Raw genomic sequence first — 13,619 nt, 5'->3', positions numbered from 1 at the left:
CTTTTCTAGGTTTGTAATCGGTATCGGAACGTCTCTCTCTCTCTCTCTCTCTCCTGTTTTATTTGATTTATTAGTCTCAATTTCAATCAGATTGTATTATATTGTGTTATCTTGCATTCCGATATCATAATTAGTAAAATAAGTTTTTCCTCATTAGATTGTTGCCGCTGTTTTTTTGTTTTCCTCCCTTCCTTCCCATTTTGTGGGCTGGGAAGGGGAGGGCAGGGGCCTACCGCCCCCCTGTCACGGGTGTAGATTGATCTCGTTAACTCCGTGACACAGAGAAACTACTGACTGCTGGTTCCTTGGGCAAGTAGCTGCATATGTATGTGGCCATAAGATTTCTCTACTGTTTCTATCCCTCTAAAGTACCCAGGGTCCTCAGTAGTGCTTTGTTTCCCCCTGGAAAACCCCACAGTGCTTTAATAAAACTGTCTTCTAAAGGTCAGTCTATGTGTTGCCACATGAGACAAAGGATCCCCTTTGTGCCTAAGAGTGGACCTAATTGATTTGGGCCTTTCCTTGTAGCAGCACAAAGGTCTTGGGCCACTTTGCATTGGTTGTGGGATCACTTGTAGGATCATTAAATCATAGAATCATCAAGGCTGGAAAAGACCTCCAGTCCAATCATCCAGCCACCACACACACCTCAACAATCAGCATCCAGTGCAGGTTGCATGTTGTGATGGCTCAGTGATTGCATTGGCCTTGATTACCTGAAATGCTTACTGCCACATTCTCAGCCTTTGTGGCCTGTAGACAAACCTAATTTTTTGGGGTATTTATGCTGTACTCAATGGTAATGGTTGGATATAACAATCTTGAAGGTCTTTTCTAACTCAAACGATGCCACGCAGGTCACAGAGAAAGTAATGCCTCCTATTTATTTCCATGGAAACTACCTGCATGATTCTCTGAATCTGTGATTGTATTATCCCGAAGTATTTGACTTTAAAATGCCTCAGAATTCACTTTGTAACTGAAATTTCCCACACTATACAAAATGAAGTGGAATTGAAATGCTACCGCACAAAGCCAATGAAGGTAGGTGCTTTTGTCCTTTTTTCCTCAAAGGAACTAAGTGCAGCACTTTCTTCTAATAAAAGATGGTTATTGCTTTGGTTCTCCCTTCTTCTAAAACAGTATAGTGGTGACAGCATTCAGCAAGATGAACTGCTTGTTCAAATCTCACTTCAGACTGAATGAGCTCAAGGCCAATATCTTGCATTATCAGTAGAAACATGAAACCTTCCATAGATCCTTTATCAGACCCTAGGTATATGAACTAGTTAGCACCCATATCCCCCAAGGCAAAATTTTATCTTGCAAGTTCAAAGCACAAACAACACAATTATTTCACCTAGCTCAAGCCAACCAAACACCGCCAAACCCAACATTAACACAACAGATTTTATGTCTCCAAGCAAATGAATGCTAGGAGAGGCACTGCAACTGCATTTCATGTAGGTATGTTTTCCCTACAACCGAAAACGTTTACCAGATTGTTGGGTCAAGTTGTGTGCAGATTCTACAAGGGTAAGTTCAGCCCTGTGTATTGGAGACAGATTGTCCCACATACTTTTGTAGCTCTTCTGGAAGACACAGCCATTAACCCTGAACTGGCATTTACCACAAAAAATCCTCTGCTTGGGAAGAAACACACACAGTGCTGGTAGCCACGATCTGCCTGAAAGCACCCTGACTTCCAGGAACTGCAGATTCCACAGGACAACATCCAGTGTTTATGCACAGAAGTGTTTCAGCAGACACTTCTCACACCATTTTCTGCAATCATGCCTCGGCCATGACCCGGTACAAACTGCCACAGGGGTGAGAGGTTACGTCAAACTCCACGGCTCACTGGGTTCTTGGCTCCTCTGCCAATTAGCACTGGCAGTTATCTGTGGCAGCAGACACCGGCCAATTGTTCATCCCAATTTCTATGTCACTGCAGCCATTCACGGGCTTTCACAATGAAGCCCCATTGCTTAAGGATACAGATTCCAGTGAACCACAGAGGGAAAATAAAAATGGAGAGTGGTATGTGGTCACTGCAATGGGAATGTGTTGTGCTGTGGATGGTTCTCAGGGAAACTCTGGGAGTGTGACACACTTTGATATGGATTGGGAAATGCTCACGCAGAAAGGCCATTATACCAGCAGGGATGGCACTTGGGGTACTGATACAGAAAGGCAAGGAAGAAACTGGGTGGATAGCAAAGACAGTCTTTTCTGTTGCATTATGATGCAAACATAAGTCCAAAAGAGATCCTGCTGGACTGCTGTGCCCAGTCACCTGCTATTACCAGCAAGTAGATCATCTATTATGATGAATTTATTACAGAGTATTTAATTTAATTTAATTTTTGGATGACTTTTGATCAACCTAAGGACTGGAACTCGATGACCTTTAAAGATTCCTTTCAACCCCAGTCATTCTATGATGCTGTGATCACACCTCCCTGTTTAGAAGATTAATTCATGACTAGTGTTCTCTTGCATCACCAGAGCTCTTAGATAAACAGCTCTTCTCCCACCTTAATGTTAACTCCAGCTGATTACACTGAGTTTAAAAGCAGGGAAAACGTACCAACTCCTTTATTCCCCTCCTTTATCATCCCAGTGGGGAAATCTCACCATTATACAGTTAGCGTGGAACAGAGATCCAGATGAAAAACAGACAGTTATGTCTCTATATAGATTTCCTGCCTAAAATCCTGCAGGGACCTGGTCAGTGCAATCAGAGGAGCCCAAAGAGCCCTCCAGCTCACAGAGGAGCCTTCTTCAAAGTGAGGTGGACAGCTCACAGCTCCAGCAAACCTATTAATTAGATCTCAGCTGACTATGATTGCATTTAACGAACATAGATCACGTATAGGTACTGCCCTGCAGATATCTCAGAGGAGTTATCTGACTCTGGATCTCTTACTATCACTGAGGGGAAAGGCTTTATTAAATCCTTAAGCCGACGACCGAAAGTCTTCTTTGACTGGGACATCCAACAAATTAATCCAAAACCCTGCTTGCTTACTTCATGCCCTTTAAATTAAACCTCATCAATCAGGTTTTTGTTCCTCTTCAAATGAGAAAAAAAAAAACTGAAGTCTTCCCAAGATAATGTTTCCCATCCATTTGCCTTCCCATCCAAGGCAGTTTTTGGTGCACAGTTTAAGAAGCACAACAGAACAAAGCGGAAAATTCAATATACACAGCTACTTACTGAGCTCACAAAGCAATGTTCAGGTTCTCCGCTTTCAAACAGGATGACATCTTTTATGAAGACTGCGATGGCTCTCATTATAAAGGACATGAAGAGGTGCATATGAATATAATTTCGAGTACAGTGTAGTTTTCTGTTGGGAAGAGACGAAACAACATTTCTGAATAGCGTGACTTCTCTAAAACGTTATTTATCTATTTACATGTTTCTTCTGCTGAGATACAGACTTACAATTAAACATCAGAAACCCCGAGACAGACAACGTTTTGATGTAATACACAGCAAATCCACTTAAGCCCTTTAAAAGCCACAGAAGACGTGACATTCCATATATCTGCGGCAGCACTGCTGCTTTTCCAATTCTGAGAAAAAAGGTCAAAACACAGAATGATGGAAAAAAGGTCCATTGTACCTCTTTCCATTGGAAAAGCGAGGTTTTTGACTCAGTAATGTGTGTTCATAAGAAAGGTCTATTTTCTACAGCATGCTCGTACCGTAATAACCCTTTTCAAAGCAAAATGTTTCTTCAGGAGGAGAGATAAATTCTTAGCAGCAGCTGCTGCCCAAATGAACTCATACTGCAGGCATTCTGTAGCAATGGGGATAATATTTTCACTTAAAAATGACCAATTATTCATTGTTTTGCTGTTTTTGCCATATATTTAAAGAGCACTATAACAGGAGGTTGCCTCATGCATAGACTTGTTTGACAGAGGTACCCAAACACAGTTGTCTGAATCCAGGATCAACAACAGGGACTGAGGATGAATTCAGCTGCCAACACTTAGCCACCCAAAGCCATTTAATTTGCTGTACCGTATCTCCACAAGGACCTGGGATGGAGCTCATGCTCTTACCTGAAGAGGCATAAAATGATCATAGCAGCTGTGAGAGCAATGAGTGATAAGGTATGTCCGATGGTATAGCCGGTCTTGACTGTGCCATAGAACGCCGTTTGCTAAGGGGAAGGAAAGAAAGAAAAACAGACTTTCAAAGAGCTGCCAAAATCCACCTAAATACACCATTGCTGAGCTTGTTCTGACCTCCTTCCTGAAGTGAGTCCCACTCCATTCTCTTAAAAAATTCTCTTTAAAATCATATCCAGTAGAGAACACAGACTCATAGAATGGCCTGGATTGAAAAGGAGCACAATGCTCATCCAGTTCCAACCCCCTGCCATGTGCAGGGTCACCAACCACCAGACCAGGCTGCCCAGAGCAGAACATGATTCAAACACAGCTGGTGTGAATAAGAAGAACGTGTCTGGATCACACCAAGACCAGTTCACAGCTACATGAGGGAAAATTGCAGAGGATGGAGTCTGAATTTGACACTTGCAGAGACAGCTACATGGTTATAACCTTGTGAAACAAGAACAGCTTATGTTCACTTAAACAGTACTCTGAGTACTCTGAGTACGATGAGCCTCGTTACACGAAGGGAATTTTAGGGACAGAACTGGTCTGGGTTTGCTTTTGTGGAAGTGAAACATTGTGTTTTACTAAGAAAAAAACAAACCAACTTAAGATGTTCTCACTGAGTGCACAGAAATATATTTTAATTTGCAAATTAGTCCATAGCTTTTCTCTTTGTCTGCACACAGAGGGATTCTCTGGGCATGGAGCACCACAGAATTTAAATCCAACAGTGAATCCTGGTATAAATAAAACGAGGAAACACAGCAGCAAGATTTTTAGTTCTCCTAAGGCTTTCCAGCAACACTCTAAATTAGTATATTTCGATTTTCAGCTGAAAAAGAAAAGTTTGTTTTCAAACATTTGTTTTATCACTGTTTGGTTTTTTTTTTACTAATTTAAGATTTTTTAACAAGAATCTTACTCAGTAAAGAGTGTTTTCCCAGATAAAATCTAATTTTCCTAGCCCTTGATTGATCCTTTTCTACCTTCCTTGCCACCACTTTCTGTTAAATAAAACAAACAAAGCCACAAAAAACCATACTGATGGATAATCCAACGAACCTTATTTGGGAAAACACTCTTGACTAACAGTAAGGACTGACATTTCTACAGGTTATTTTCATAGGCCTTGACAAGCACTAGGTGCTTTCCAGGACCAGCGAAGCTGTGATGCAAGGTAATCCTCTAGCATTTACACAAGCCAGTTTGGAGGGGTGTTAACACAGATATTTCAGAGTGCTGGGGTTAGACTGGTCATGTCTGCTTTGCTTCTTGGACCATGGATCTCAGAGATGGATAAAAGCAGAGTGTCCTTATAGGCTTGTTAAGTGAATCTACATCACTAAGAAATTTGGGTCATAATTCATAGTAAGGGCGTTAGGTCATTGGATCTACCTGATACAGTGATGGAGTCTGCCACATGTACCCATGCCTCACCCACCTGCAGAGCATGCAGGGATGCTAAACTAAGCTTACATGAGAACTAGCTTCCTTCCCTTCTGAACAGTAGCCTCTATGTTTGACTCTTGGTAAATTGAATTAGGATGTGAAATATTCACCTTCATAAGTGCAAAGGAACAGGAACATTGATACTAAGTCTTCCAGTAGCCCTGCACATAGGCTTGATTTGGGATAGCATCACATGTGCTGAAGTCATCTGAGTTCTTCCTCAGAAATGCAGATTCTCTTTCTTTGGCAAGAAACGTGGGGTTAGTATGTTTTTATTGCCTTCACATAGAGCCTACAGGGATGTTTGGGTGGCTTCTCTCTGACCAGATGATGGGGAAGCTGTGCATCACATCTGATAATGGAACAGAAAAACAACCCCCCATTTCCTAATATGCAGTTTTTCAGAGTCAGTCTGGAGAGGGAATCATTAACATTGCAGAGATCATCAGCACAATATTTTGGTGCCTATGTCTGCTTCCTAAGGACTGCCAGAATTCACAAATAAATTTTTACACACACTCTTTATTTGTTTCTCATATTTTCTTGCAGTTTCTGGTATAAGTGGTATAGGTTTTAAGCTCATGAAGCATTTTAGGCATGGATGATGATCAATCACATCCCATAGAGCCTGCTGTTCTTTTTTTTTTCTATTCCTTTTACTTCCTCCTCCCTAGACTGACAGCCAATTCAACAACAATCCATTCTTCTTCACAGACTTGTACTGCATGTTCACCCCCCTCTGCCACCTTTCACACAAATTAGCTTTAAACAGCATGACAAAACCGTGGAAATCAAGAGAAAATAATTAAGAAAGAATTAGAAGAACACAATATATGCTCTTGAGGTAACATGGAGTTCTGGCAGTGCTGTAATTCATTGGGTCACCAAACCACATCCCAGGAATTCCCAAATCCCTTTGCAGATGGAAAATAAACTGGAGCTCTTGGGGGAGGGCCTTTCCAAGCAGACCTGTAATGATGGCTCTTAAAATGTGCAATCAGTGCCACTCAACTCAATGTTAGGAACAGGATACGTGGGATATGAAGTGGTGGCTGACCTTGAAGGCTCTCTCTTTGGTACATCTCTCTTTTTTTGTTGAGTGTGTAATAACCTTCCCTTTGCTATTTTCTGTATCGTATTACTATTAAGGCTGGTTAAGTTCAGCTCAGATTTTCTGTTAACAATTTGTGTGCCTTTGTAACGGGTGACCGTACACAAAGACCCCTCATCATAGACATTTACTTATTATTACCATGCAGTGTTCACCACCCTGATTTCTGCCATACAGTAGAAAAAGCAACAACAACAACAAACAAAGACAAAAACAGAAAAACAAATCAAAAAGCCCCATCATGGGCATAGTTTAACATCAATATATGATTGCAGAAAAAGAGCATGAGATTTTTTTTTCTAGCATGAGCTTTTTCTTGTTGAATATGGGAGAGCTATCATAGAATCATAGAATCCTTTCAGTTGGAAGGGACCTTCCAAGGCCATCAGGTACCACTTACTGCAATGCACAGGGACACCCACAGCACCATCAGTGCCCAGAGCTCCGTTCCCTGACCTCAAGTGTCTCCAGGGATGGGGCACCACTGCCTCTCTGGGCAACCTATGCCTCACCACCCTTTCATATACAACATTTTCCTTATATCCAGTGGAAATCTTTTGGTTTGAAATCATTTCCCCTTAATAGAGATACCGGTCTGATCTCAGGTGCTGAGATCCTGCCACTCTGCAGGAATTCAAAGGGAAGATTGGCTCTTTGGCGAGGCACTTCCCAGGAAGATCCCTCCTTTTCAAGGAATTAAAGTAGGAATGAAAAGGTAGAGGATCAGAAGGTGGTGTGGCTCTGCTATGTATCCCGGGTAAATCATGACATCCACCCATCCATCTGGGTTTACAGACCTCTTCCCCTGGTGTGCTGTTGGAATCGTATCCACAAGCGACGGCATACGGTGCAGGGTACACATCTGTCCAGCCCTGACTTGTGCAATTCCTGCTCACATTTCCTGGAAGAAAAAGAAACAGAAGATTAAAACAAGACACACTGGGCACGCTCTTAAACAAACGTTTGCCTTTTGTTAGTTCAAATACCAGAGCACATTTCTTGTAACACGTGCAGTAAGTCTTATAATTTTCCTCTGTTAAAAAGTACTCATCTTACACAATGCAAACAAGAAGGACCAACTGGGTCATAAATTCAGTCTGCAGAAAATAAGCAGATTTTAAACTGAGACGTCCACAAAACACTCTTACAGTGGTAACATAATTCAGCTTGGACTTGGTTCCTCAGTTGTGGGCAATGCAAGGATATTGTTTGAGAACATTACTGTCTCCATTCCTGGAATTTTTTTTCACCTAACCAGCAAAGTGTTTAAATCTTTCACTTTGCTTGTGAGAAGCCAAGTGCTCACTTCCTTGCTGTGCAACAAAGTTGGAGAGCTGGGAACTGAACGCAATCCTCAAAGCCCAGACTTTGCCCACAAGACAAGCCCTGAGCTTTATTCAAATGTGATTCCCAGGAAATCTACTGTATTCTTGTTTGACGATGAAATGCTTCAAAATTTGGATACAAGGAAGAGCCAGTGACAAAGTGTGTTGCCTGCTTTAACACGTACACAAGGCAGATGTTCCTCAACAAAGAATCGATCCACCAAAAAGTAAATTGCACCTCCTCTGATGACCAAACCATTCTTAGTCCATCTCATGTGAATCACACCACTGTGCAGTCAACTTCCAAAATCGTACTTGTTGGCTGGTTGGCATTCCTTGGGTGTCATTTGTCACATAAAACTGCCCTCCATCCCTAATTGGAAAGCTGGTACAATAAACCAGAAGAAGCAAATGATAAACACTCAAAACTTGCTTACGACTTCTTAGATGAAGAATTACATCAGTGCAACTCAAAAGCTATGCAGACATTTCCAGAAATGGGGATCTTTGCACATGGGAATAATAAAACTACTGCAAACAGGAGAAAATCAGTTCTGCAGCCATGAGTCATGAAAACATCCAAGCATCACCTCCAGAAATTTCTGCCTATTGAATCATCTGAACATCTTCCTTACTATAGACCTGTCTCACACTGACAGCAGCAGCAGCCTATCCCCTGACTTCATTCAGTTCTTGAATACTTCATAGGTGGGCTTTGACCCTAAAACTTGTGCATGTAATTCATCCTTACAATCAGCCTGTACACCATGAAGGCTTTGCTACCTTTGTTTTCTATCAAAAGCAGAAAGTAGTTAAACACTGCTCCAGAAGCAGCTACCTGCAGCACAGTTTGGAGGGCTGCTGTTCCCCTGGCTTTTATGCATGGTCACTGTTTGCATTCATTTTTTATTTACCTGGATTCACATCAAGATCACGAGAGATCGTGTGCAAACAAATCAAGGACACGACTGTTCAGGTTTTGTTGTTTATTTTCTAAGGTGTTATGTAATTTCTGTTATTTCTTCTTCTTTACAATGGATCCCATTATTTGCTCTTTTTCTGCTTCTTATTTCCTGCTCATGACTCCTCCCTTCTGATTGGGGATGCCTTTGGTTTTCATGGTGGTTTTTATCTTAGCTTCTCATTGTCAGCAAGCTAAGAGGGCCAGCTTCAGCTTAATTCATTTCCTCATATTTCTTGTGTTTCTAGTTTGAAAGCGTACTTCCCCTTAACTGTTTGACTCTTTCGCTGTTCTTCTCACTGCTCACAACAGTTTTCAAAGCTGTCTTAATGCTTCAACCGATGGTAGAGGGGAACTAAATGGTATATCCTCATGGCAACGAAAAACCAACCAGCTAACCAATCAATCAGCCAACTTCCTGACTTTAGGGAATTTCACTGATAAGTCTTCTACCACTCTTTGCTGCTCATATCACTGTTTGATGCAAGACTGGAACGCAACAAATCTGATAAAACAAATGTTCATAGTTCTCAGATTCCGTGCTAGATGGCTGGGAGGTGCAAAAATGCAAGGTTAGAAGATAGAGATTTTACCACACTAAAATCTTGGCTCAAATGACATAGCAAATATTTCTAATCACTATGTGAAATGAGGATGATCACTTCCTATACTGAAGATGAACATAAATGTTGGATATTAGGAATAATTTCTTCTCTGAAACTGTGGTCAGTTGCTGGAATGGCTGCCCAGGGAGTGGTGCAGACACCTCCCTGGAGGAGCTCAAGAAATACACAGATATTGCACTAAGGGACATGGTTTAGTGGGGAAATATGGACTAGATGATCTTGAAGGTCTTTTCCAACCTTGGTGATTCTATGATTCTATGATAAAGCTTGGAAAAAGTTTAGCTCTTACTCTGAGATTTACCTAATGAACCAACAGCAAACTAATTGAAAAAAGGTTTCTATGCTACAAGCCCAAAGCTCAGCTTTGTCACAGAGCCCCAGTGAAACTGCAGCAGTTCATGCGTTCTCCCTAGGTTGCAGTTTTTCCACCAACAGTATGGTTTAGTAATAAGGACTGCCCTTCTGCCAATAGGAAGGCATGAGTTCAAAGCACCAAGAGATTTTTAGGCTATTTTCCAGAACAGTTTCCTATTTACTATAGGTAATTCTCCCCGGAACGATGCGCTAATGAAGTACTTTACTTTAGAACATCACTTACGCATGAGAGCCTTGCCTGTAACAGGAGTCCTTTGCTGGGTGCTGCCTTTTCTCTCTGCAATTCATAGAATCATACCATAGAATCATAGAACAACCAAGGTTGGAAAAGACCTCCAAGATCATCCAGTCCAGCCATCCACCTATCACCAATAGTTCTCACTAAACCATGTTCCTCAGTACAACATCTGAACATTTATTGAACACCTCCAGGGACGGTGATTCCACCAGCTCCCTGGCAGCCTATTCCAGCTCCTGACCAATCTTTCAGACTAGAAATTATTCCTAACATCCAACCTATCCAGTTATCATGAGAAAGAAGTTTAAAGAAGAGTTTTCAAAGGGATCACGGTGATGACCTTCCCTCAAGGCTTCCTGAGAGGTAGGAGGGGATAGATTCCCAAAAGAAGCAAAATAACAGCGCATTCCCCACCTACTTTCTCCACAATATCCTGACCTACACCTTTTGAGCCTGTATTTCTCTAGTCTGAAGTGCTTAAATCCAGCTAGTTTCCACCCACCCTTTAATCATGCACTGCTCCAATGATGGAATTCTCCTTCAGATCTAAGTCCACCCAGCATCACCAGCTTCACCTTCCATGAAATCTTCTGGCTTTTCTGATGCTCCCTCTGATGCCCACAAAAGCAGAACAGTGGGACAACTGCAAGGCCTCCTCCTGTCTCCAGGATCCTCAAAGCCCTATACAGGGTGTCTAACCCAAGCTCTGCAGTGAATGTTCATCTTCACTGCCATTCCTCATGAAAAAGAGATGATCTTCTACAGCAAAACACTGAACACAATTCATTAATTGGGACAGACTTTCTTGGACAAGAACACAGGCAAGTAAAACTTTAATTCAATTTCCTGATGTATAAATGTATTTGAGAGTGACATGAAGAGACATGAATCTAAACAACTTCTCAGATTGAGTGATACCCACCAGTAAAGATGGGTATCCTGATAGAGGAACTACAAAATATATTTGTGGCAGGAGGAGTCAGTGAAGTTGAGATGGAAACAGAATATTTTCTTCAAACAAAGGCTGTTTGATCTGTGTAGGAGTTACACACTGAACAGGTGAACCAAATAAATACAAAGAGATTCCAAGCAATTTGTTGCACATATCCAACTCTCAAAAAGTTTTTATTTTTACCTCCCATCTGTTTCAAACACACTCTTCAGTCTCAGAAATACATCTGAAAGTTTGTGACATGGGTGAGATTCTACCTCTTTGGCCTTAATGGCAGAGCACATCTTATTGGCTTTTAATTGGAAGCCTAAATCCATACAAAGAGATCTGAGGCCAGCCATTGCTAAGGGATGTTCTCCCTCTTGTTTCTCTTGCCCACACCTGTAATAGCTTCTAAAAGAGAGGGGAAGGTCAACTCCATGCAGCAATCTGTCCTGTTTCTCTGTCGCTGTATTCCATGGTCAGAAATCGATTTTTTCAAGCAGGAGCTATTATAGCAATAGCAGCTCTTATTTACTATTCTTGAGATGCCGCTGAGCTCCCCCAAACATATGCAGTTCCATTTTTATTATTGATCTGTCCTACCATTACGGGGAAACACCTGAGACTTCCAGACAGAGCTGCAGCTTGTTCTTAATTGGATACAGATGTGGCTGGATCTGGGAGAAGCTTAAGTGGTAAGGCACAGTTAAGATATTTCCCAAACTTGCTTTATCTGCCCCAGTCCTGACCTTGTAAGATCATTCTTTCAGTACGATTTCTGCCAGCACAGTATAAAACAAATTGTGGCATGGTATCAACACATCGTATGACAATTGCTGCCTTCAATTTTCTTCTCTTTCTCTCCTTTTGCTCTTATTCACATCGTTTGGTCTGTGGTTCTCACTTCCACACTGCTTTGCCCTACATCCTTGATTCTGGGAGATCTCCCATTTTCCTTTCTCTTCCTCTCCCTTTCCTGCACGTGACATTTCTCACCGCAAAGATCCTGATCCTTAATAAGTACAGGTAATTCCTCCCTTTTTAACACCACGTATTCCCCTTATGAGGCACTTTTTGCAAACCCTGTTTTCTCACAATGAAAGCAGAGCTGTCAATCTCTAGGACAAATTTCTCATTAGATCTTTATACATCGCAACTATTAGTATAGCAGGTAATATTTACAAGAATTAAATGCACAGTTTTGCTATAAATGGTGGTATTAACCCCACGAGGCATCAGCTGACAGCAGGCTTTCAGAGTGAGGATCTCACAACACAATATCATTGGGTGTACTTCTGAGTGCCAGACCTTCAAAGGAGCAGTGCAAATGTGTCATGACACCCCAGCTGTAAACAAATCTCAAAGGGCTGGAGCAAAACTAAGCCATAAATAAGCCATACATCCAGATAGCCACCTGTTTCTTCAGTCAGTTACACCAGTGCACATTGCTGGAGCTTGCTAACACAGAGCGGTGCATTCTTTAATGCAGAGAAAAAGATCACCACTGATCTACGGAAACTGAGTAATCCAGCAGTGATTTCTGAGCTGGGACTTCTGTTCTTCGGACAAATGAGCAAAATGGATGTTAAAGAGTGCTTGGAGGCTGCCATGGTCAGTATAGGAGCAAGAGTGTTGGCTGTCTTGTCCCCTGTCCCATGATTTCCAGGGTGGACTGTGCAAATATCTGGCCCATTCTGTGTAAATGAGAAAGTTTCCTGGCAATTTTGTCTTTGTGATAGGAAGACAGGCTGAAACAGGCTGCCCAGGGCTGTGGTAGAGTCTCTATTTCTGGAGGTGTTCAAGAAAAATGGAGATGGGGCACTGTGGGACATGGTTTAGTGGTATGGTGGTGATGGGTTGATGGCTGGACTAGATGATATCAGCTATCTTCCAACCTTAAAGATTCTATGATTCTAAGACACATTTGAACTGAGGATGCTAGGTATCTGAAAAGGCTCAGTGAAACAAACCTGCATAACAGATATACTCAATGGCTCTTTCCCTGTAAATGAAAGCTGTAGTAAATAAATAGTGGTTCAGATTGACTTTTGGGTTCTCAATAACAGTGGTAATGTCTTCTGCTCATCTATCATCTGCTCATCCCTCTCTCCATTTTGTTCTGTTTCAAAAGCAAGGTAGAGAAAAGGAGGAAAGAAACTGAGGAAAAGAATGCTGGTTCAAGAGAGGGAAATCAAAATGGTTTTCAACTTAATGAAAATCACTTTTAGAGGCTGGGGAAATGAGCACAATTCTGTATTTTTGCTTGTTTTCACCTTTTCACCTACTCATTATAGATCTACTTTGCATGAGCAAAAGATTGGGGTTCATCTCACTTAGCTTTTGCCATGGAAACACAGGGACTCTGGTCTATAGCAGACACTCAGGTTCCCACAGAGGCCATATCACACCTCCAAAGGTCATGCCTTTTTAAGGCACGTTACAGGATAACCCATGCCCTGCAAG

General features: G+C 41.7%; 1 protein-coding gene across 1 annotated transcript in view; it reads right to left on the bottom strand.

Moving 5' to 3' along the window:
• The window catches only part of LOC100303683 (vasoactive intestinal polypeptide receptor), a gene marked incomplete at its 5' end in the record, with an annotated part of 66,563 nt that overhangs the window by 30,285 nt on the left and 22,659 nt on the right, over window positions 1-13,619 (bottom strand). Inside the window, 5 exon segments of the mRNA NM_001303178.1 lie at window positions 3,221-3,353; window positions 4,078-4,178; window positions 7,495-7,497; window positions 7,500-7,513; window positions 7,515-7,598. Coding sequence (NP_001290107.1) covers window positions 3,221-3,353; window positions 4,078-4,178; window positions 7,495-7,497; window positions 7,500-7,513; window positions 7,515-7,598 — 335 coding nt within the window.

This window comes from Meleagris gallopavo, chromosome 6 (assembly GCF_000146605.3).
Source record: "Meleagris gallopavo isolate NT-WF06-2002-E0010 breed Aviagen turkey brand Nicholas breeding stock chromosome 6, Turkey_5.1, whole genome shotgun sequence".
Classification (NCBI taxonomy): domain Eukaryota; kingdom Metazoa; phylum Chordata; class Aves; order Galliformes; family Phasianidae; genus Meleagris; species Meleagris gallopavo.
The sequence above is the reverse complement of the archived record's forward strand: the minus strand, read 5'-3'. Positions and strand labels throughout refer to the sequence as shown.